General features: G+C 48.3%; 1 protein-coding gene across 1 annotated transcript in view; it reads right to left on the bottom strand.

Annotated features, from left to right (window-relative positions):
- Window positions 1–26,103, bottom strand: part of ADD2 (adducin 2) — a 161,423-nt gene that overhangs the window by 39,974 nt on the left and 95,346 nt on the right. The window contains exons 8-11 of the mRNA XM_038747162.1: window positions 22,089–22,232; window positions 19,387–19,485; window positions 13,158–13,334; window positions 9,069–9,341 (exon numbers count right to left, since the gene is read on the bottom strand). Coding sequence (XP_038603090.1) covers window positions 9,069–9,341; window positions 13,158–13,334; window positions 19,387–19,485; window positions 22,089–22,232 — 693 coding nt within the window. The remainder of the gene's footprint in view (window positions 1–9,068; window positions 9,342–13,157; window positions 13,335–19,386; window positions 19,486–22,088; window positions 22,233–26,103) is intronic.

Raw genomic sequence — 26,103 nt, 5'->3', positions numbered from 1 at the left:
TTAGAACAGTGCTTTGCACATAGTAAGTGCTTAATAAATGCCATTATTATTATTATATCACGAGAAGCAGCGTGGTTCAGTGGAAAAGAGCCCGGGCTTTGGAGTCAGAGGTCATGGGTTCGAATCCTGGCTCTGACAATTGTCAGCTGGGTGACATTGGGCAAGTCACTTCACTTCTCAGGGCCTCAGTGACCTCATCTGGAAAATGGGGATTAAGATTGCGAGCCCCCCGTGGGACAACCTGATCACCTTGTAATCTCCCAAGCGCTTAGAACACTGCTTTGCACATAGTAAGTGCTTAATAAATGCCATTATTATTATTATATCACGAGAAGCAGCGTGGTTCAGTGGAAAAGAGCCCAGGCCAAGCACTGTTCTAAGCACTGGAATAGATACAAGGTGATCAGGTTGTCCCATGGCGGGCTCACAGTCTTCAACCCCATTTTACAGACAAGGGAACCGAGGCCCAGAGAAGTGAAGTGACTTTCCCAAAGTCACACAGCTGACAAGCGGTGGAGCCAGGATTAGAACCCATTACCTCTGTCTCCCAAGCCCGGGCTCTTTCTGCTGAGCCACGCTGTCTCTCCATAATAATGATGGTATTTGTTAAGCGCTTACTATGTGCCAAGCACTGTTCTGAGAGCTGGGGGAGATACAAAGTGATCAGGTTGTCCCACGTGGGGCTCACGGTCTTAATCCCCATTTGACAGCAGAGGGAACTGAGGCACAGAGAAGTGAAGTGGCTTTCCCAAGGTCACACAGCAGACGAGTGGCAGAGCCAGGATTACTTCCCAAGCGCTTAGTACAGTGCTCTGCACACAGTAAGCGCTCAATAAATACGATTGATGATGGTGATGATGATTAGAACCCATTACCTCTGACTCCCAAGCCTGGGCTCTTTCCACTAAGCCACACTGTACTAAGCGCTGGGGTAGGTACGAGCAAATCGGGTTGGACACAGTCCCTGTCCCACGTGGGACTCACGGTCTTCATCCCCATCTTACAGATTCATTCATTCATTCATTCAATCGTATTTATTGAGTGCTTACTGTGTGCAGAGCACTGTACTAAGCGCTTCGGGAAGTACAAGTTGGCAACATATAGAGACGGTCCCTACCCAACAGCGGGGTCTCAGTCTAGAAGGGGGAGAAAGCACTGTTCTAAGCGAAGGGGAGGTTACAAGGTGATCAGGTTGTCCCACGGGGGGCCCACAGTCCTGATTCCCATTTTACAGATGAGGGGACTGAGGCCCAGAGAAGGGAAGTGACTTGCCTAAGGTCACACAGCAGACAAGGGGCGGAGCTGGGATTAGAACCCGTGACCTTCGGACCTTCCCAGGCCCAGGCTCTACCCACTAGACCACTCTACTTCTCCGTGTCTCCGCTCCTCCGTAGAATCACTTGCCCCCCACTTCTCTCCCAGCCGGCTCTGCTCTACCACGGCAATCAACTGTATAGCACATAATAATAATAATAATAATAATAATGATAATAATAATAATAATACTGATTGTATATTCATTCAATCGTATTTATTGAGCCCGGGAGGGAGGGAAAAATGGGGCCCGCTCGGGAGAGCGCAGCGCATGTGCAGTTGTAGCGCGCCCGCGCTATGTACGAAGCTTACTATGTGGCCAACTTGTAATAATAATGGCATTTATTAATCGCTTACTATGTGCAAAGCACTGTACTAAGCGCTGGGGAATTTACAAGGTGATCAGGTTGGCCCACGTGGGGCTCCCGGTCTTAATCCCCATTTTACAGAGGAGGTAACTGGGGCCCGGAGAAGTGAAGTGACTTGCCCAAGGTCACCCAGGTGACAAGCGGTGGAGGGGGACTCGAACCCCTGACGTCTGACTCGAATGCCCGGGCTCTTGCCACCGAACCACACTGCTTCTCTATACTGTACTATACTATAGTGTAATATACTATATACTATCCTATTCCCAAGCGCTTAGTACAGTGCTCTACACACAGTAAGCGCTCAATAAATATGACATGCCATCATCATCATCATCTGATGATGATGATGATTTTGAGGGGTATTTACTACACGCCAGGTGCTGTAGGGAGTAGGTAGGCTAGGATAGGTAGATACCTGTAGATATGTATATATGTTTGCCCATATTTATTACTCTTTATTTTACCTGTACATATTTATTCTATTTATTTTATTTGGTTTGTGTTTCGTTTTGTTGTCTGTCTCCCCCTTCTCGACTGTGAGCCCGCTGTTGGGTAGGGACCGTCTCTATATGTTGCCATCTTGTACTTCCCAAGCGCTTAGTCTGGTGCTCTGCACACAGTAAGCGCTTAATAAATACGATTGAATGAATGAATGAATGAATTGAGCGCTTACTGTGTGCAGAGCACTGTACTAAGCGCTCGGGAAGTACAAGTTAGCGACATATAGAGATGGTCCCTATCCAACAGCGGGCTCACAGTCTAGAAGAGCGGGTTCACAGTCTAGACTGTGTATATCTGTTAAGCCCTTACAATGTACCAGGCACATAGTAATAATGTGGTAATAATTACTACATTAATAATGTAATAATGTAGTAATAGTAGTAGTAATAACAATAATAATAATCAATCAATCAGTCGTATTTATTGAGCACTTACTGTGTGCACAGCACTGTACTAAGTGCTTGGGAAGTCCAAGTTGGCAACATATAGAGACAGTCCCTACCCAACAGTGGGCTCACAGTCTAGAAATAATAATGGCATTTATTAAGCGCTTACTACGTGCAAAGCACTGTTCTAAGCACTGGGGGGATACAAGGTGATCAGGTTGTCCCACGTGGGGCTCACAGTCTTCATCCCCATTTTACAGATGAGGTAACTGAGGCCCAGAGAAGTGAAGTGACTTGCCCAAAGTCACACAGCTGACAAGTGGCTGAGCCAGATTTGAACCCATGACCTCTGACTCCAAAGTCTGTGCTCTTTCCACTGAGCCACTCTGTATGGCATTTATTAAGCGCTTACTATGTGCACAGCACTGTTCTAAGCGCTGGGGAGGTTACAAGGTGATCATGGGGCTCACAATCTTCATCCCCATCTTACAGATGAGGGAACTGAGGCCCAGAGAAGTGAAGTGACTTGCCCAAAGTCACACAGCTGACAAGTGGCAGAGCCGGGATTTGAACCCACGACCCCTGACTCCAAAGCCCGGGCTCTTTCCACTGAGCCACGCTGCTTCTCCATGGGGATGAAGCCTGTGAGCCCCACGTGGGACAACATGATGACCTCGTATCTATCCCAGTGCTTAGAACAGTGCTTGGCACTGTTAACAAATACCATTATTATTATTATTATTATTGTTGTTGTTGTTATTATTATTACTGTTATTATTAGTATAACAATAATAATTGACAAGAGAAGCAGTGTGGCTCAATGGAAAGAGCCCGGGCTTTGGAGTCAGAGGTCATGGGTTTGAATCCTGCCTCCGCCAGATGTCTGCTGTGTGACCTTGGGCAAGTCACTTAACTTCTCTGAGCCTCAGTTACCTCATCTAGAAAATGGGGATTGACTGTGAGCCCCACGGGGGACAACCTGATGACCTTGTATCCCCCCCAGCGCTTAGAACAGTGCTTTGCACATAGTAAGCGCTTAACAAATGCCATTATTATTATTATTATTATTATTATTTGGAGTCAGAGGTCATGGGTTCAAATCCTGGCTCCACCAACTGTCAGCCGTGTGACTCTGGACAAGTCACTTCACTTCTCTGGGCCTCAGTTCCCTCATCTGTAAAATGGGGATTAAAACTGTGAGCCCCACGTGGGACAACCTGATCACCTTGTAACCTCCCCAGTGCTTAGAACAGTGCTTTGCACATAGTAAGCGCTTAACAAATACCATCATTATTATTATTATTATAACACGGAGCCCGTGAGGTTTCCAAAAGCTTCGCCGTGCGTACGGCTCACACCTGCCTGTCTCCCCTGGGAGAGTCTAAGTTTCTCAAAGGCTTTTATTGACTTCCAAGCAATAATAATATTATTATAATATTAATAATAATAATAATAAATAATATTTATTTTATTTTGTTAGTACGTTCGGTTTTGTTCTCTGTCTCCCCCTTTTAGACTGTGAGCCCACTGTTGGGTGGGGACCGTCTCGATATGCTGCCAATTTGTCCTTCCCAAGCGCTTAGTACAGTGCTCTGCACATAGTAAGCGCTCAATAAATACGATTGATGATTGATGATGATAATAATGATGGTATCTGTTAAGCGCTTACTATGTGCCAAGCACCGTTCTAAGCAACTAACCAGGTGCTCCTCCCTCGACAGGCGGCTAGTCCAGCCCTCGGCCTCTGCAGGAAGGAGGAGCCCAAAACAGCGCTCTGTACTCCGAAAGGGCCCGATATAATAATAATAATAATAATGATGGCATTTATTAAGCGCTTACTATGTGCAAAGCACTGTTCTAAGCGCTCCCAGCCCCACAACAGGTTCCCAAAATAACATCCTGCCCACAGGAGGTACCCAGGAGGATGTTGGGTAAATGGCAGGTGTCCAGTAGGGTGCCTCTCAGGCCGTAGGTGCTCAATAAATAGTGATGAGATGAATAAATAGTGATGAGATGAATAAGCAGGGAAGAAGCGTGGCCTAGTGGAAAGAGCCGGGGCTTTGGAGTCGGAGGTCGTGGGTTCAAATCCCAACTCTGCCAATTGTCAGCTGTGGGACTTTGGGAAGTCACGTCATCATCATCCATCGTATTTATTGAGCGCTTACTGTGTGCAGAGCACTGGACTAAGCGCTCGGGAAGTACCAGTTGGTATGAGAAGCAGCCGTGGCTCAGTGGAAAGAGCCCGGGCTTTGGAGCCCGAGGTCACCGGTTCCAATCCCAGCTCCGCCACTTGTCAGCTGTGTGGCTTTGGGCAAGTCACTTCACTTCTCTGGGCCTCGGTTCCCTCATCTGGAAAATGGGGATGAAGACTGTGAGCCCCCTGTGGGACAACCTGATCACCTTGTAAACTCCCCAGCGCTTAGAACGGTGCTTTGCACATAATAAGTGCTAAATAAATGCCATTATTATTACTATTATTTAGGCAAGTCTCTTCACTTCTCTGGGCCTCAGTTCCCTCATCTGTAAAATGGGGATGAAGACTGTGAGCCCCCGTGGGACAAGCTGATCACCTTGTAACCTCCCCAGCGCTTAGAACAGTGCTTTGCACATAGTAAATGCTTAATAAATGCCATTATTATTACTATTATTTGGGCAAGTCTCTTCACTTCTCTGGGACTCAGTTCTCTCATCTGTAAAATGGGGATGAAGACTGTGAGCCCCCCGTGGGACAAGTTGATCACCTTGTAACCTCCCCAGCGCTTAGAACAGTGCTTTGCACATAGTAAGCGCTTAATAAATGCCATCATCATTATTACTAGAGCCCAGGCCTGGGAGTCAGAAGGACCGTCAGAAGAGCCCGTATGTTGCCAACTTGTGCTTCCCAAGCGCTTAGTACAGTGCTCTGCACACAGTAAGCGCTCAATAAATATGATTGATGATGATGATGATGATGATGACCTGGGTTCTCATAGACTGTGATCCCACTGTTGGGTAGGGACCGACTCTATATGTTGCCAACCTGTACTTCCCAAGCGCTTAGTACAGTGCCCTGCACACAGTAAGTGCTCAATAAATACGATTGAATGAATGAATGAATGAATCCCGGCTCCACCCCTTTTTGGCTGTGTGACCTTGGACAAGTCCCTTCACTTAAGAGAAGCAGCGTGGCTCAGTGGAAGGAGCCCGGGCTTGGGAGTCAGAGGTCATGGGTTCGAATCCCGGCTCTGCCGCTTGTCAGCTGTGTGGCTTTGGGCACGTCACTTCACTTCTCCTGGCCTCAGTGACCTCATCTGGAAAATGGGGATGAAGACTGGGAGCCCACCGTGGGACAACCTGATCACCTTGCATCCCCCCCAGCGCTTAGAACAGTGCTTGGCACATAGTAAGCGCTTAACAAATGCCATCGTTATTGTCATTATTATTCTCCGGGCCTCAGTTTCCTCATCCTAAAAATGGGGGTGAAGACCGTGAACCCCTCGTGGGACAGGGACCGTGTCCACCCCGCTCGCCCTCCTGCCCGCCTCACCCCCTCGCCCCCGGATGCCAACCCCCTGGAGAACTGGACGCTCCCACCCTGAGCTCAGGCAAGGGCTGGCGGGCAGGGATCATCATCATCAATCGTATTTATTGAGCGCTTACTATGTGCAGAGCACTGTACTAAGCGCTTGGGAAGTACAAATTGGCAACATATAGAGACGGTCCCTACCCAACAGTGGGCTCACAGTCTAACAGGGGGAGACAGGGATGGCTGGGTGATGATGATGATGATGGTATTTTGTTAATAATAATAATGGTATTTGTTAAGCGCTTACTATGTGCAAAGCACTGTTCTAAGCGCTGGGGAGGATACAAGGTGATCAGGTTGTCCCACGGGGAGCTCACAGTTTTAATCCCCATTTTACAGATGAGGGACCAGAGAAGTGAAGTGACTTCCCCAAAGTCACACAGCTGACAGCTGGCAGGGGCAGGATTCGAACCCATGACCTCTGACTCCAAAGCCCGGGCTCGTTCCACTGAGCCACGCTGCTTCTCGTTAAGCTCGTTAAGCGCTTACTATGTGCCAGGTGGTCTTGGCTGAGTGGTGGGTGCGTTGGGGCAGAGAAGGAGGAGTGTTCCTGCCCCTGTGGGCTGTGTACAATAATAATCATAATGAGAAGAATCATCACTATGGTACTTTTTAAGCGCTTACTATGTGCCAAGCACTGTTAATAATTAATAATAATAATAATAATAACAGCATCTGTTAAGCACTTACTATATGCGAAGCACTGTTCGAAGCGCTGGAGGGGGATACAAGGTAATCAGGTTGTCCCATGTGGAGCTCACAGTCTTCATCCCCATTTTCCAGATGAGGGAACTGAGGCCCAGAGAAGTGAAGTGACTTGCCCAAAGTCACACAGCTGGCAACTGGCAGAGTTGGGATTTGAACCCCTGACCTTGGACTTCAAAGCCCGGGCTCCTTCCACTGAGCCACGCTGCTTCTCTAAGCACATAGTAAGCCCTTAACAAATATAATAAGAATGATTATTCTATTATTATGATAATAATAATAATAATGGCATTTATTAAGCGCTTACTATGTGCAAAGCACTGTTCTAAGCGCTGGGGAGGTTACAAGGCGCTCAGGTTGTCCCACAGGGGGCTCACAGTCTTAATCTGTGCAGCTGCAGAAGCAGCGTGGCTTAGTGGAAAGAGCCCGGGATTTGGAGTCAGAGGTCATGGGTTCAAATCCTGACTCTGCCAATTGTCAGCTGTGTGACTCTGGGCAAGTCACTTCACTTCTCTGTGCCTCAGTGACCTCATCTGGAAAATGGGGATGAAGACTGTGAGCCCCATGTGGGACAACCTGATCACCTTGTATCCCCCCCCAGAGCTTAGAACAGTGCTTTGCACATAGCAAGTGCTTAACAAATACCATCAAAAAGAAATCCCCATTTTCCAGATGAGGGAACTGAGGCCCAGAGAAGTGAAGTGACTTGCCCAAAGTCACACAACTGGCAACTGGCAGAGTCAGGATTTGAACCCCTGACCTCGGACTCCAAAGCCCGGGCTCTTTCCACTGAGCCACGCTGCTTCTCTAAGCACATAGTAAGGGCGCATAGTAAGCCCTTAACAAATATGATAAGAATGAATATTCTATTATTATGGTAATAATAATAATGGCATTTATTAAGCACTTACTATGTGCAAAGCACCGTTCTAAGCGCTGGGGAGGTTACAAGGTGATTAGGTTGTCCCAGATGGGGCTCACAGTCTTAATCCCCATTTTCCAGATGAGGGAACTGAGGCCCAGAGAAGTGAAGTGACTTGCCCAAAGTCACACAGCTGGTAACTGGCAGAGTCGGGATTTGAACCCCTGACCTCGGACTCCAAAGCCCGGGCTCTTTCCACTGAGCCACGCTGCTTCTCTAAGCACATAGTAAGGTTTTTAGACTGTGAGCCCACTGTTGGGTAGGGACTGTCTCTATATGTTGCCAATTTGTACTTCCCAAGCGCTTAGTACAGTGCTCTGCACATAGTAAGCGCTCAATAAATACGATTGATGATGATGATAGTAAGGGTGCATAGTAAGCCCTTAACAAATACGATAAGAATGATTATTTTATCATTATGATGTGGTCCTGGCTGTATGTTGGAGAAGCAGTGTGGCTCAGTGGAAAGAGCCCGGGCTTTGGAATCAGAGGTCGTGGGTTCAAATCCCAGCTCCGCCAACTGTCAGCTTTGGGCGAGCCGCTTCTCTGGGCCTCAGTGACCTCATCTGGAAACTGGGGACAAAGACCGCGAGCCCGCCGTGAACCTCCCCAGTGCTTAGAACAGTGCTTGGCACATAGTAAGCGCTTAATAAATGCCATTATTATTATTATTCTCTGGGCCTCAGTTCCCTCATCTGTTAAATGGGGATGAAGACTGTGAGCCCCCTATGGGACAACCTGATCACCTTGTAACCTCCCCAGTGCTTAGAACAGTGCTTTGCACATAGTAAGCGCTTAATAAATGCCATTATTATTATTATTATTACCATAATAATAGAATAATCATTCTTATCGTAGTTGTTAAGGGCTTACTATATGTTTAGAGAAGCAGCGTGGCTCAGTGGAAGGAGCCCGGGCTTTGAAGTCCAAGGTCAGGGGTTCAAATCCCAACTCTGCCAGTTGCCAGCTGTGTGACTTTGGGCAAGTCACTTCACTTCTCTGGGCCTCAGTTCCCTCATTTGGAAAATGGGGATGAAGACTGTGAGCTCCACATGGGACAACCTGATTACCTTGTATCCCCCTCCAGTGCTTAGAACGGTGCTTCACACATAGGAAGTGCTTAACAGATGCTGTTACTATTACTATTATTATTATTAATTATTAACAGTGCTTGGCACATAGTAAGCGCTTAATAAATGCCATTATTATTATTGTTATTATGTGTGTGTTGGGAGATGGGGTGGGTGTCCCCAGTTGTGCACCTGCCCCCCGCCCCGTGGCCTGCCCGCGCCCGGGGGTGGACTCACGGCGGTGGTGGCGCGGGGGCTGCCCAGGCCGCGCTGGGCCTCGGCCTGTCGGTCGACCCTCAAGTAGGTGTTGGGGGTGTTTAACCAGCGGGTCTTCTCCTTCTGCTGCTTGTGGGCGTGGGGCGGGAGCAGGGGGCCGCCCCCACCCCCGGGAGCCCCCTCTTCATCCTCAAAAATGAAGGCCGTCACCGCCGCGGGGATCTCCACGTCGCCCCGGGGCCGGGCCTTGTCCTGCACGAACGGGTAACGGTAGGAGTAGCCCGTCCGGAAGCCCTGGATGGAAGATAATAATAATAACAATAATAATGATGGCATTAGTTAAGCGCTTACTACGTGCAAAGCACTGTTCTAAGCACTGGGGGGGATACAATGGGATCAAGTTGTCCCCTTCCCCATCCCCCCCATCTTACCTCCTTCCCTTCCCCACAGCATCTGTATACATGTATATATGTTTGTACATATTTATTACTCTATTTATTTATTTTACTTGTACATATCTATTCTATTTATTTTATTTTGTTAATATGTTTTGTTTTGTTCTCTGTCTCCCCCTTCTAGACTGTGAGCCCACTGTTGGGTAGGGACTGTCTCTATATGTTGCCAATTTGTACTTCCCAAGCGCTTAGTACAGTGCTCTGCACATAGTAAGCGCTCAATAAATATGATTGATTGATTGATTGATTGATCAAGTTGTCCCACGTGGGGCTCACAGTCTTCATCCTCATTTTACGGGTGAGGGAACTGAGGCTCAGAGGAGAGAAGTGCCTTGCCCAGGGTCACATAGCAGACATAATAATACTAATAATAATAATAATAATGGCATTTATTAAGCGCTTACTATGGGCATAGCACTGTTCTAAGCGCTGGGGAGGTTACAAGGTAATCAGGTTGTCCCACGTGGGGCTCACAGTCTTCATCCTCATTTTATGGATGAGGGAACTGAGGCTCAGAGAAGTGAAGGGACTTGCCCAAGGTCACACAGCAGACATGTGGCGGAGCCGGGATTCGAACCCATGACCTCTGACTCCAAAGCCCGGGCTCTTTCCACTGAGCCACGCTGCTTCTCACTGCTATAATAATAACAGTATTTGTTGAGCACTTACTATGTGCGCTGGGGAGGTTACAATAATATTTACTTCTATTTATGCTGACACCTGTCCACATGCTTTGTTTTGTCGTCTGTCTCCCCCTTCTAATAATAATAGTGGCATTTGTTAAGCGCTTACTATGTGCAAAGCAGTGTTCTAAGCGCTGGGGAGGTTACAATAATATTTATTTCTATTTATGCTGATGACACCTGTCCACATGTTTTGTTTTGTCGTCTGTCTCCCCCTTCTAATAATAATAATAATGGTATTTGTTAAGCGCTTGCTATGTGCAAAGCAGTGTTCTAAGCGCTGGGGAGGTTACAATAATATTTATTTCTATTTATGCTGATGACACCTGTCCACATGTTTTGTTTTGTCGTCTGTCTCCCCCTTCTAATAATAATAATAATAATGGTATTTGTTAAGCGCTTACTGTGGGCAAAGCACTGTTCTAAGAGCTGGGGTGGTTACAATAATATTTATTTCTATTTATGCTGATGACACCTGTCCACATGTTTCATTTTGTCATCTGTCTCCCCCTTCTAATAATAATAATAATGGCATTTATTAAGCACTTACTACGTGCAAAGCAGTGTTCTAAGCGCTGGGGAGGTTACAAGGTGATCAGGTTGCCCCACATGGAGCTTACAGTCTTCATCCCCATTTTACAGATGAGGTCACTGAGACACAGAGAAGTGAAGTGACTTGCCCAAAGTCACACAGCTGACAATTGGCGGAGCCGGCATTTGAACCCATGACCTCTGACTCCAAAGCCCGGGCTCTTTCCACTGAGCCACGCTGCTTCTAGACCGTGAGCCCATTGTAGGGTAGGGACCGTCTCTATACGTTGCCAACTTGTACTTCCCAAGCGTTTAGTCCAGTGCTCTGCACACAGTAAGCACTCAAAAAATACGATTGACTGAATGAATGAATGAATAATAATAATAATAATAATGGTATTTGTTAAGCACTTACTATGTGCAAAGCACTGTTCTAAGCCCTGGGGAGGTTACAATAATATTTATTTCTATTTATTCTGATGACTTGACACCTGTCCACATGTTTTGTTTTGTCATCTGTCTCCCCCTTCTAGACCGTGAGCCCGTTGTGGCGTAGGGACCGTCTCTATATGTTGCCGACTTGTACTTCCCAAGCGTTTAGTACAGGGCTCTGCACACAGTAAGCGCTTAATAAATACAATCGAATGAATGAATGAATGATAATAATAATAATGATATTTGTTAAGCGCTTACTATGTGCAAAGCACTGTTCTAAGCGCTTGGGAGGTTACAATAATATTTATTTATATTTATGCTGATGACACCTGTCCACATGTTTTGTTTTGTCGTCTGTCTCCCCCTTCTAGACTGTGAGCCCGTTGTGGGGTAGGGACCGTCTCAATATGTTGTCGACTTGTACTTTCCAAGCGCTTAGTACAGTGCTCTGCACACAGTAAGCGCTCAATGAATACAATTGAGTGAATGAATGAATAATAATAATAATAATAATGGTATTTGTTAAGTGCTTGCTGTGTGCAAAGCACTGTTCTAAGCACTGGGGAGATTACAATAATATTTATTTCTATTTATTCTGATGACACCTGTCCACATGTTTCGTTTTGTCATCTGTCTCCCACTTCTAGACTGTGAGCCCGCTGTGGGGTAGGGACCGTCTCTATATGTTGCCGACTTGTACTTCCCAAGCGCTTAGTCCAGTGCTCTGCACACAGTAAGCGCTCAGTAAATACAATTGAATGAATGAATGAACAATAATAATAATGGTATCTGTTAAGCGCTTACTATGTGCCGAGCACTGTTCTAAGCGCTGGGGAGGTTACAAGGTAATCAGGTTGTCCCACGTGGGGCTCATGTTCTTAATCCCCCTTTTACAGATGAGGCCCAGAGAAGTGAAGTGACTTGCCCAAAGTCACACAGCTGACAAGTGGCAGAGTCGGGATTTGAACCCACGACCTCTGACTCCCAAGCCGGGCCTCTTTCCACTGAGCCACGCTGCTTCTCAGGGGCGGGGGCTCAGCCTGGGGTCGGGACAATCTTCCTCGGCTGGCCCGGCCCAACCCGGAGGGACCCAAGCCCCCCAACCCCAGGGGCTGGGACTTCACATGGCCGACACACAGCCCTTCATTTTCCCACCCGAATAATAATAATAATGATGGCATTTATTAAGCGCTTACTCTGTGCAAAGCACTGTTCTAAGCGCTGGGGAGGTTACAAGGTGATGAGGTTGTCCCACGGGGGGGGGGTTCACAGTCTTAATCCCCATTTTCCAGATGAGGTCACTGAGGCCCAGAGAAATGAAGTGACTTGCCCAAAGTCACCCAGCTGACAGTTGGGGGAGCCGGGATTTGAACCCATGACCTCTGACTCCAAAGCCCGGGCTCTTTCCACTGAGCCACGCTGCTTCTCCTCCTGTCCTCCCGCTCACTTTCCCATCACCGTAGACGGCACCACCGTCCTTCCCGTCTCACAAGCTCCTACTGAGAGCTCACCTCCTCCAGGAGGCCTTCCCACACTGAGCCCCCTTTTTCCTCTCCTCCTCCCCAACCCCCCACCCTACCTCCTTCCCCTCCCCACAGCACCTGTATAGATGTTTGTACTGTTTGAACAGTGCTTGGCAGATAGTAAGCGCTTAACAAATCAATCAATCAATCGTATTCATTGAGCACCTACTGTGTGCACTAAGCCCTTGGGAAGTCCAAGTTGGCAACATATAGAGACGGTCATCATCATCAATCGTATTTATTGAGCGCTTACTATGTGCAGAGCACCGTACTAAGCGCTTGGGAAGTACAAATCGGCAACATATAGAGACAGTCCCTACCCAACAGTGGGCTCACAGTCTAAAATGCTTAACAAATGCCATTATTATTATTATTATTATTATTATTATTGGACAGGATCCCTGCTGCGAAGGAGCTGCCCGTCCACCGCGTGGCCGGGCCGTCCGCGTGCCCGCCTCGCCGCCCGCCCCGGTCCATCCTCACCAGGTTGTCGAGCATCCTCATGAGGGCCTCGAACTCGTGCTCCCCGAGCCGGCTCTTCTGCATGGGGCCGAAGGTGGTCCCGGCCCAGCGCCCGGCCCCCGCCTGCTGGGTCCGGTACCGCTCCCGCTCCAGCACGATCAGGTTCTCCGCGCCCCCCGCGCTGGGCAGCGCTGCCACCTGCGAGAGTCGAAACACCGAGGGCGACAACTTGTTGCCAACTTGTACTTCCCAAGCGCTTAGTACAGTGCTCTGCACATAGTAAGCGCTCAATAAATACGATTGATGAGGATGATGATGATGATGACACGGTCCGGGGGCGGGCCGGCTACTAACAGGCCGCCCGCCGCCCGTGGGGGCACCTGGAGGACGTCGCCTCCAATCTTGGCTCCGTCCCGCCTGCTGTGGGACCTTGAGCGACTCACTGAATAATAATAATGATCAATCAATCAATCAATCAATCGTATTTATTGAACGCTTACTGTGTGCAGAGCACTGGACTAAGCGCTTGGGAAGTCCAAGTTGGCAACATACGGAGACGGTCCCTACCCAACAGTGGGCTCACAGTCTAAAAGGGGGAGACGGAGAACAGAACCAGTCATACTAACAAAATTAAATAAATAGAATAGATATGTACAAGTAAAATAAATAGAGTAATAAACATGTACAAACATATATACGTATATACAGGTGCTGTGGGGAAGGGAAGGAGGTAAGATGGGGGGATGGAGAGAGGGATGAGGGGGAGAGGAAGGAAGGCCTCACCATGATGATAATGATGGTATTTGTTCAGCGCTTACTATGTGCCAAGCGCTGTTCTAAGCGCTGGAGGGATACAAGGTGATCAGGTTGCCCCACGTGGGGCTCCCAATCTTCACCCCCGTTTTCCAGATGAGGGAACTGAGGCCCACACAAGTGAGGTGACTTGCCCACAGTCACACGGCTATTTATTTTCTTTTGTTAATATGTTCTGCCTTGTTGCCTGTCTCCCGCTTCTAGACCGTGAGCCCGTTGTTGGGTAGGGACCGTCTCTAGATGTTGCCGACTTGGACTTCCCAAGTGCTTAGTACAGTGCTCTGCATGCAGTCAGCGCTCAAGCAATACGATTGAATGAATGAATGAATGACAATTGGCGGAGCCGGGAGTTGAACCCACGACCTCTGGCTCCAAATAATAATAATGATGATGATGATGATGGCATTTATTAAGCACTTACTATGTGCATAGCACTGTTCTAAGCGCTGGGGAGGTTACAAGGTGATCAGGTTGTGCCATGGGGGCTCACAGTCTTCATCCCCATTTTCCAGATGAGGGAACTGAGGCCCAGAGAATAATAATAATAATAATGATGGCATTTATTAAGCACTTACTATGTGTAAAGCACTGTTCTAAGCGCTGGGGAGGTTACAAGGTGATCAGGTTGTCCCACGGGGGGCTCACAGTCTTCATCCCTATTTTTACAGATGAGGGAACTGTGGCCCAGAGAAGTGAAGTGACTTGCCCAAAGTCACACCTCTGATAATTGGCGGAGCCGGGATTTGAACCCATGACCTCTGACTCCAAAGCCCAGGCTCTTTCCATTGAGCCACGCTGAGAAGTGAAGTGACTTGCCCGAAGTCACCCAGCTGACAATCGGCAGAGCCAGAATTTGAACCCATGACCTCTGACTCCAAAGCCCAGGCTCTTTCCACTGAGCCACACTGTTTCTCATACTCTTTCCACTGAGCCACACTGCTTCACTTCCCTTCTCTGGGCCTCGTCTACCTCATCCGTAAATTGGGAGTGAAGACTGTGAGCCCCATGTGGGACAGGGACTGGATCCCACCGGATCCCACTGAAGCAGCGTGGCTCAGTGGAAAGAGCCTGGGCTTTGGAGTCAGAGGTCATGGGTTCGAATCCCGGCTCCGCCAATTGTCAGCTGTGGGACTTTGGGCAAGTCACGTCGCTTCTCTGTGCCTCAGTTCCCTCACCTGTAAAATGGGGATTAAAACCGTGAGCCCCCCGCGGGACAACCTGATCACCTTGTAACCTCCCCAGTGCTTAGGACAGTGCTTTGTACATAGTAAGCACTTAACAAATACCATCATTATTATTATTATCTGTAAAATGGGGATGAAGACTGTGAGCCCCCCGTGGGACAACCTGATCACCTTGTAACCTCCCCAGCGCTTAGAACAGTGCGTTGCGCTTAATAAATGCCATTATCATTATTATTATTATCATTATTATTATTATTATCCAACCTGATGGCCTTTTATCTATCCCAGTGCATAGACGAGTGCTTGGCACAAAGTGGGCACTTAACAGATACCACAATTATTATCATCATTATTAATATTATTGTCATTATTATTTCTGCCTCATCACAAACAGGGCTTCCACCTAACAGGAGGGAATCATGGGGCTAGCCAGTAATAATAATAATAATAATGATGATGGCATTTAATAAGCCCTTACTATGATCAATCCGTCCATCCACCCGACAGTCAGATTTATTGAGCACTTGCTATGTGCAGAGCACTGAACAGAGCGATTGGGAGAAGAAAACACAACAGAATTAAGCGCTTACTCTGCGCCAAGTGCTGTCCTAAATGCTGGGGAAAACACAAGTATAATAATTGCGGTATTTGTTAAGCGCTTATTATGAGCCAGGCACTCTACTAGAGAAGCAGCATGGCTCAGTGGAAAGAGCCCGGGCTTTGGAGTCAGAGGTCATGGGTTCAAATCCCGGATCCACCAATTGTCAGCTGGGTGACTTTGGGCAAGTCACTTCACTTCTCTGGGCCTCAGTTCCCTCATCTGTAAAATGGGGATGAAGACTGTGAGCCCCCCGCGGGACAAGCTGATCACCTTGTAACCTCCCCAGTGCTTAGAACACTGCTTTGCACGTAATAAGTGTTTCATAAATGCCAATATTATTATTATTATTACTTAGTGCTGGAGTAGATACAAGGTCATCAGATCAGACACAGTCTCTGGCCCACGAGGGGTTGACAGTCTTCATCCCCACTTTACAGATGAGGGAATTGAGACCCAAAGAAGCAATCGCATGGAATAACAACAATAATTCATTCAATTGTATTTACTGAGCACTTACTGTGTGCAGAGCACTGTACTAAGCGCTTAATAATAGTAGTGCTATTCGTTAAGTGCTTACTGTGTGCTAGGCACTGTACTAAACAATGGGGTAGATATAAGTTAACCGGGTTGGACACAGTCCCCATCCCAAGTGGGGCTCACAGCTTTAATCCCCATTATCGAGATGAGATAACTGAGGCCCAGAGAAGTGAAATGTTATTATTATTACTATTATCATTATGGTATTTGTTAAGCACTTACTATGTGCCAAGCACTGTTCTAAGCACTGGGGGAGATACAAGGTACTCAGGTTGCCCCACGTGGGGCTCACAGTCTTCATCCCCATTTTCCAGATGAGCTCACTGAGGCCCAGAGAAGTGAAGTGGCTTGCCCAAGGTCCCAGAGCAGACAAGGGGTGGAGCCAGGATTAGAACCCATGACCTCGGACTCCAAAGCCCGGGCTCTATTCACTAGGCCCCGCTGCTTTTCACGCCAGGCACTGAGCTGTCGCCAAGAAGCAGCGTGGCTCAGTGGAAAGAGCCCAGGCTTTGGAGTCGGAGGTCTTGGGTTCCAATCCCGACTCCACCAATTGTCGGCTGTGTGACTTTGGGCAAGTCACTTCCCTTCTCTGGGCCTCAGTGACTTCATCTGGAAAATGGGGATGAAGACTGTGAGCCCCCCATGGGACAACCTGATCACCTTGTAACCTCCCCAGCGCTTAGAACAGTGCTCTGCACAAAGCAAGCGTTTAATAAATGCCATTATTATTATTGTACTTTCCCAAGCGCTTCGTCCAGTGCTCTGCACACAGTAAGCGCTCAATAAATAGGATCGATTTAATGAATGAATGAATACATAGAGGTGGGGCTCCCCATCTAAAGGGGAACCGAGGCACAGACGTGCGAAGTCGCTTGCTCAAGTTTACGCGGCAAGCAAGGGGTAGAGGTGTATATCAATCAATCAATCAATCAATCAATCGTATTTATTGAGCGCTTACTGTATGCAGAGCACTGTACTAAGCGCTTGGGAAGTCCAAGTTGGCAACATATAGAGATAATCCCTACCCAAAAGTGGGCTCACAGTCTAGAAAGGGGGAGACAGAGAACAAAACCAAACATATTAACAAAATAAAATAAATAGAATAGATATGTACAAGTAAAATCAATCAATAAATAGAGTAATAAATGCACCAGGGGACAGTTGGGGGCACCAGGGGCGGGGATGAGGGGGCACCCGGGGCCTGGAGCCCGCCGCTTTGGGAGAACGGTCTTGGGGCCGTTGGGGGAGGAAGGCCACGGACAATCCAAATGCCAGGGGGTTGGTGCCCACTGATGGAGGTGGCTGCTCCTTCTATCAATCAATCAATCAATCAATCGTATTTATTGAGAGCTTACTGTGTGCAGAGCACTGTACCAAGCGCTTGGGAAGTCCAAGTTGGCAACAGATCGAGATGGGCCCTACCCAACAGTGGGCTCACAGTCTAAAAGGGGGAGACGGAGAACAAAACCAAACATACTAACAAAATAAAATAAATAGAATAGATATGTACAAGTAAAATTAATAAATAAACAGAGTAATAAATCTGTACAGACATATATCCATATATACAGGTGCTGTGGGGAAGGGAAGGAGGTAAGATGCGGGGGATGGGGAGGGGGACGAGGGGGAGAGGAAGGAAGGGGCTCAATCTGGGAAGGCCTCCTGGAGGAGGTGAGCTCTCAGTAGGGTCTAACCAACAGTCCCTAACCAACGGTCCCTACCCAACAGTGGGCTCACAGTATAAAAGGGGGAGAGGGAGAACAAAACCAAACATACTAACAAAATAAAATAAACAGAACAGATATGTACAAGTAAAATAAATAAATAAACAAATAGAGTAATAAATCTGTACAGACATATCTACATATATACAGGTGCTGTGGGGAAGGGAAGGAGGTAAGATGGGGGGGATGGAGAGGGGGACGACGGGGAGAGGAAGGAAGGGGCTTCTGGACTGTGAGCCCACTGTTGGGTAGGGGCTGTCTCGATATGTTGCCAACTTGGACTTCCCTTGCGCTTAGTACAGTGCTCTGCACACAGTAAGTGCTCAATAAATACGATTGATTGATTGATTGACATAAAGCGCCTGGGCGGCACAACGCTCCCTGATGGCTCCCAGATCCCGCTTCCTCCAATCCTACTTGGCAAACTGGGGTCTGATCCCCAAAAGAAAACCGTATGTGTACGTGCAAACTGATGCCCCCCTGGGTGCCTGCGTCCAAGCCCAGAGGCAACGAAGGGGCGGGGCGGGCAACAGCAGGGCGAGGGAGCGGACCGACGGGCAAGGCGAGAAAGGGAAAAGAGCAGAGCGAGGAGGCAAGGATGGGGCACAGAAAGGGCAGGGCAGACAGGGCAGGAAGGGCCAGGGTGGGATGGGATCCTCAAAAATCTCAAAAATCTCCAGTGGCTACCAATCAATCTGCGCATCAGGCAGAAACTCCTCACCCTGGGATTCAAGGTTGTCCATCCATCCATCCCCTGGCCCCCTCCTCCCTCACCTCCCTTCTGTCCTTGTCCATCCCAGCCCGCACCCTCCGCTCCTCTGCCGCTAATCTCCTCCCCGTACCTCGTTCTCGCCTGTCCCGCCATCGACCCCCGGCCCACGTCCTCCCCCGGGCCTGGAATGCCCCCAATCCCTCTGCCCCTCCGCCAAGCTCGCTCTCTTCCTCCCTTCAAGGCCCTACTGAGAGCTCACCTCCTCCAGGAGGCCTTCCCACACTGAGCCCCTTCCTTCCTCTCCCCCTCGTCCCCCTCTCCATCCCCCCCATCTTACCTCCTTCCCTTCCCCACAGCACCTGTATATATGTATATATGTTTGTACATATTTATTACTCTATTTATTTATTTATTTATTTTACTTGTACATATCTATTCTATTTATTTTATTTTGTTAGTATGTTTGGTTTTGTTCTCTGTCTCCCCCTTTTAGACTGTGAGCCCACTGTTGGGTAGGGACTGTCTCTAGATGTTGCCAACTTGTACTTCCCAAGCGCTTGGTACAGTGCTCTGCACACAGTAAGCGCTCAATAAATACGATTGATGATGATGATGATTGATGATGATGGGCAGCAGCAGGGCAAGGACGACGGGGCAGGGGGCCGGGCGGCAGGCTCACCTGGGTCTCGCAGGCGGCCTGCGCGTGGAAGATGTTGTAGAAGGCCTCCTCCACCGTGGCCCCCAGAGCCAGCATCCCGTGGTTCCGAAGTACCATCATCTGTTACGCAGCACACGTGGACATGGACATGGATGTAAGAAGGAGAAGAATGAAGGTATTCATTAAGCGCTTACTCTGTGCAAAGCACTGTTCTAAGCGCTGGGGAGGTTACAAGGTGATGGGGTTGTCCCGCGGGTGGCTCACGGTCTTCATCCCATTTTACAGAAGAGGGAAGTGAAGTGACTTGCCCAAAGTCACGCTCACGGTCTTCATCCCATTTTACAGAAGAGGGAAGCGAAGTGACTTGCCCCTAGTCACCCAGCTGACAAGCGGCAGGACCTGGATTTGAACCCAGGACCTCTGACTTCAAAGCCCGGGCTCTTTCCACTGAGCCACGCACTGAATCAATCAATCAATCATATTTATTGAGCGCTTACTATGTGCAGAGCACTGTACTAAGCACTTGGGAAGTACAAGTTGGCAACAAATAGAGACTGAAGGCCCACCTCCTCCGAGAGGCCTTCCTAGACTAGGCCCCGCTTTTCCTCCTCCTCCCACTCCCTTCTGCGTCGCCCCGACTTGCTCAACAAAGACCACCGATCGATTCGTTCATTTCTGCTCACCATTGGCGCTTACTAGGTGCCAGGCACTGTGCTGAGCGCTGGGTTGGATACGATCACATCAGGTTGGACATGGTCCCTGTCCCATGTGGGGCTCAAGGTTTCAATCATCATCATCATCAATCGTATTTATTGAGCGCTTACTGTGTGCAGAGCACTGTACTAAGCGCTTGGGAAGTACAAGTTGGCAACAGATAGAGACGGTCCCTACCCAATAGTGGGCTCAGGGCATTCATTCATTCATTCAATCGCACTTATTGAGCACTTACTGTGTGCAGAGCACTGAACTAAGCGCTTGGGAGAGGGCACGGTAACAATAAACAGACGCGCTCCCTGCCCACAACGAGCTGATAGTCTAGAGGGGGGAGACAAGAAGGAGTAGAAATAAATAAATGACGGAGGTGGACGTGAATGGGGTGGGGCTGGGACGGGGGGATGAAGAAAGGGAGCCGGTCAGGGCGACGCGGAAGGGAGTGGGAGGAGAGGAAAGGAGGGCGCAGTCAGGGAAGGCCTCCTGGAGGAGGTATACCCAGGCGGCTGTGTCTTGGAGACCCAGAGAATCAGACCCAAGAGGCTACGTAAATGAGGGTTTCACCAAACATCCCTGAAGACCGGAAGCTCGATGTGGGCAGGGAATGTGTCCATTATATTGTCTGCCGGACTCGCCCAAGCATTAAGTCACTTCACTTCTCTGGGCCTCAGTTCCCTCATCTGTAAAATGGGGATGAAGACTGTGAGCCCCGCCGGGGGACAACCTGATCACCTTGTAACCTCCCCGGCGCTTAGAACGGTGCCTTGCACACAGTAAGCGCTTAATAAATGCCGTCATTATTATTACTATTATTAGTGCAGTGCTCTGCCCACAGTAAGCTCTCAATAGTTACAATTGATTGATTGATTGATCGGTGGGGCGCTAGCGATATGTTTAGAGAAGCAGTGTGGCTCAGTGGAAAGAGCCCGGGCTTTGGAGTCAGAGGTCATGGGTTCGAATGCCGCCTGCGCCAATTGTCAGCTGTGTGACTTTGGGCAAGTCACTTCACTTCTCTGCGCCTCAGTTCCCTCATCTGTAAAATGGGGATTAAGACTGTGAGCCCCATGTGGGACAACCTGATCGCCTTGTAACCTCCCCGGCGCTTAGACCAGTGCTTTGCACATAGTAAGCACTTAATAAATGCTATTATTATTATTATTATTGTTATTATTATTTAGAGAAAACCAAGCCGGACACGCAGCCAAAAATTCATAAAGGCAACCCAGACCTAAAAGCCGTGACAGAATTCTGCTACTGAGGCAGCAAGCGGACAAATGAGGTGCTTAGACAGTTGCCTGCTTCATGGAAAGTGCTTATCAGATACCACAGATACATAAAGCAGCGTGGCTCAGTGGAAAGAGTCCGGGCTTGGGAGTCAGAGGTCATGGGTTCAAATCCCGGCTCTGCCAATTGTCAGCTGTGTGACTTTGGGCAAGTCTCAACTTCTCTGGGCCTCAGTTCCCTCATCTGGAAAATGGGGATGAAGACTGTGAGCCCCCTGTGGGACAACCTGATCACCTTGTAACCTCCCCAGCACTTAGAACAGTGCTTTGCAAATAGTAAGCGCTTAATAAATGCCATTATTATTATTATTATTATATGTGTTCCGGATGTATTGGTGGTGTATATAATAATAATAATATTGGTATTTGTTAAGTGCTTACTATGTGCCAAGCACTGTTCTAAGCAATGGGTGGGGGGGGGGGTACAAGATAATCAAGGTTGTCCCATGTGGGGCTTACAGTTCTCATCCCCATTTTAATAATAATAATAATGTTGGTATTCGTTAAGCGCTTACTATGTGCCAAACACTGTTCTAAGCCCTGGGGCCGACACAAGGTAATCAAGTTGTCCCACGCGGGACTCCCGGTCTTCATCCCCGTTTTCCAGAGGAGGGAACTGAGGCCCAGAGAAGTGAAGTCACCCAGCTGCCAAGCCGGGATCGGAACCCAGGACCTCGGACTCCCAAGCCCGGGCCCTAGCCGCCGAGCCCCGCGGCTCCTCCCTCTCACCTTGCAGGTGGGGCCAAGGCACTTCTGCAGGTTGACGCGGTCGGCCTCGTCTTCCATCTCGCCGTTGAAGTCGTAGTAGACGGTGTCTCCCACCAGCAGGGCATCGTGGGAGGCGGCCAGCAAACCGCATTTCATGGCAGACACCTAGGACGGAGAGGGAAGGGGGCGGTCAGCTGGGCCCCTGCTCCTCATTTCCCCTCCCTGTCTCACGCGCCCCTAACCCCGGCGCTCTCCTGGACTCCCCCCTTTCAATCCACCCACATATTCAATCCGCCACACAGTTGACGGAGAAGCAGCGTGGCTCAGTGGAAAGGGCCCGGGCTTTGGAGTCAGAGGTCGTGGGTTCGAATCCCGGCTCCGTCAGCTGTGTGACTTGGGGCAAGTCACTTCAATCAATCAATCAATCGATCGATCGTATTGATCGAGCGCTTACTATGTGCAGAGCACTGTACTAAGCGCTTGGGAAGCACAAATTGGCAACATATAGAGACAGTCCCTGCCCAACAGTGGGCTCACAGTCTAAAAGGGGGAGACAGAACAAAACCAAACATACTAACAAAATAAAATAAATAGAATAGATACGTACAAGCAAAATAAATAAATAAATAAATAGAGTAATAAATATGTACAAACATATATACATATATACAGGTGCTGTGGGGAAGGGAAGGAGGTAAGATGGGGGGGACTTCACTTCTCTGGGCCTCAGTTCCCTCATCTGGAAAATGGGGGTGAAGACTGTGAGCCCCCCGGGGGACAACCTGATCACCTTGTAACCTCTCCAGCGCTTAGAACAGTGCTTTGCACATAGTAAGCGCTTAATAAATGCCATAATTATTATTATTATTATCTTACCTCCTTCCCTTCCCCATAGCACCTGTATATATATATATATATATATATATATGTTTGTACATACTTATTACTCTATTTATTTATTTATTTATTTTACTTGTACCTATCTATTCTATTTATTTTATTTTGTTAGTATGTTTGGTTTTGTTCTCTGTCTCCCCCTTTTAGACTGTGAGCCCACTGTTGGGTAGGGACTGTCTCTAGATGTTGCCAGCTTGTACTTCCCAAGCGCTTAGTCCAGTGCTCTGCACACAGTAAACGCTCAATAAATACGATTGATTGATTGATTGATTCTGGTCCATACTTCACTTTATTTTACTTGTACATATTTACCATTCTATTTATTTTATTTCGTTAATGATGTGCATTTAGCTTTAATTCTATTTGTTCTGACGACTTGACACCTGTCCACATGTTTTGTTTTGTTGTCTGTCTCCTCCTTCTAGACTGTGAGCCTGTTGTTGGGTAGGGACCGTCTCTATATGTTGCCGACTTGTACTTCCCAAGCGCTTAGTACAGTGCTCTGCGCACAGTAAGCGCTCAATAAATACGATTGAATGAACGAATAAGTGCTCAAGAAAGACCACTGATTGATTCATTCATTCACTTTTGCTCACTACCGATGTTATAGTTGTATTTAAATGTTTTCCCTTTATTCCCATTGTATACACTCCCTCTTCCCCTTCCCTGACTATCCCCCCATTTCCTCTTCTCCCTCTCCCTTCTGCGTCCCCCTGCCTCGCTCCCCTATTCATCTCCCCTCCCAGCCCCACACCACTTATGTCATCATCATCAATCGTATTTATTGAGCGCTTACTGTGTGCAGAGCACTGTACTAAGCGCTTGGGAAGTCCAAGTTGGCAACATATAGAGACGGTCCCTACCCAGCAGTGGGCTCACAGTCTAAAAGGGGGAGACAGAGAACAAAACCAAACATACTAACAAAATAAAATAAATAAATATGTCCATCTCCGTCATTTATTTATTTATAACTCATGTCTGTCTAGACTGTAAACTCATGGTGGGAATGTGTCTATTGATATATGGTACTCTCCCAAGCGCTTAGTACAGTGCTCTGCACACAGTAAGTGCTCAATAAATCCGACAATGAATGAATGAACAGTACGAAGCCCTTCATATAGTAGCTGCTCAGTATATAGTAGGCAACCAGGACAGTGCTTTGCACACAGTGAGTGTCCAGTACAGAGTCCTTCACACAGTAGGTGCCTGGCTTATAGTAGGCACTGGGGACCAGGCTTGGCACCCAGAGCCCTTCACACAGCAGGTGGATAGTAGATACCCAATAAGTGCTCTGCCTCACAGCAGGTGCCTCCTACAGAGCCCTTCACAGTGTAGGCGCCCAGTATATAGAAAGAACCCGATACCAGACTCTGCCCACTGAGACACAGAGTCCGGGCCCGGGAGTCAGAGGACCTGGGTTCTAATCCCGGCTCCGCCACTCATCTGCTGTGTGGGCAAGTCGCTTCACTTCCCTGGGCCTCAGTTCCCTCATCCGAAAAATGAGGGTTAATAATAATAATAATAATGATGATGGTATTTGTTAAGCGCTTACTATGTGCGAAGCGCTGTTCTAAGCGCTGGGGAGGATACAAGGTGATCAGGTTGTCCCACGGGGGGCTCACAGGCTTCATCCCCATTTTCCAGATGAGGTAACTGAGGCACAGGGAAGTGAAGTGTCTTGCCCCAGATCGTTCATTCATTCATTCAATCGTATTTATTGAGCGCTTACTGTGTGCAGAGCACTGGACTAAGCGCTTGGGAAGTCCAAGTTGGCAACATCTAGAGACGGTCCCTACCCAACAGCGGGCTCACAGTCTAGAAGGGGGAGACTCTCCTTCCCCCCATCTTACCTCCTTCCCTTCCCCACAGCACCTGCATATATGTATATATGTTTGTACATATTTATTACTCTATTTATTTATTTATTTATTTTACCTGTGCCTATCTATTCTATTTATTTTATTTTGTTAGTATGTTTGGTTTTGTTCTCTGTCTCCCCCTTTTAGACTGTGAGCCCAATGTTGGGTAGGGACTGTCTCTATATGTTGCCAATTTGTACTTCCCAAGCGCTTAGTACAGTGCTCTGCACACAGTAAGCGCTCAATAAATACGATTGATGATGACGATGATGAAAACAAAACATATTAAGAAAATAAAATCACACAGCTGACAAGTGGTGGAGCCGGGATTAGAACCCGTGACCTCCGGCTCCCAAGGCCGGGCTCTTTCTGCTGAGCCACGCTGCAGATTGTGAGCCCTATGTGGGACAGGGGCTGTGTCGATTCCAATTACCTCGTCTCTACCTCAGTGCTTAGTACAGCGCCTGGCTCATAGTAAGCGCTTAACAGGTAGCACAATTATTACTATTATTGTTAGGGGGCCAGTACAGCGCCGTCCCTGCCAAATCCACCCGCAATCCCGCACCTAGGTGGGAGGGCTGGGGTTCTGAGACGGCTCCCCACAGACGATGTGGGTAGGGGGGAGATGCTCTGCTCTCCTTAGCAGTCCCGTTCTCATGGTATGAAAGTTTGCCAGGTCAGTTTCAGGGCTGAGAGTCAAGTGAGTCTCCCTAAAGACCGTCTTCCCCACCCCAAAATATCAATCAGAGTTACTTATTGCGCGCCTACTGTGTGCAGAGCACTGTATTAAGCACTTGGGAGAGTGAACTGTAACAGAGAAACAGCTTGGCCTAGTGGATAATAACCAGGTCCGGGATGCGGGAGGACGTGGGGCCTAATCCCGGCTCCGCTACTTGTCCGTTGTGTGGCCTTGGACACTTCTCGGTGCCTCAGTTCCCTCATCTGTACAATGGGGATTAAATCTGTGAGCCCCACGTGGGACACGGACCGTGTCCCACATGATTTAGCTTATATCTACCCCATCGCTTACCTGGCACCTAGTAAGAGCTTAACAAATACCATAAAAAAAAAATCACTTCACTTCTCCGTGTCTCTGTTCCCTCAGCTGTAAAATGGGAGTTAAGACTAAATCCCACGTGAGACATGGACCGCGTCCAACGTGATTAGCTTGTATCTACCCCAGTGCTCAGTACAGTGTTTCGCAAACGCCATAACCGCCCCCGTGAAAGAACCCCAGAGATGTTAGACGCAGGGAGCAAGCGGTAGTGTCTTTTTGGACA

Source organism: Tachyglossus aculeatus, chromosome 5, assembly GCF_015852505.1.
Source record: "Tachyglossus aculeatus isolate mTacAcu1 chromosome 5, mTacAcu1.pri, whole genome shotgun sequence".
In the NCBI taxonomy this organism is placed as follows: Eukaryota; Metazoa; Chordata; class Mammalia; order Monotremata; family Tachyglossidae; genus Tachyglossus; species Tachyglossus aculeatus.
The sequence above is the reverse complement of the archived record's forward strand: the minus strand, read 5'-3'. Positions and strand labels throughout refer to the sequence as shown.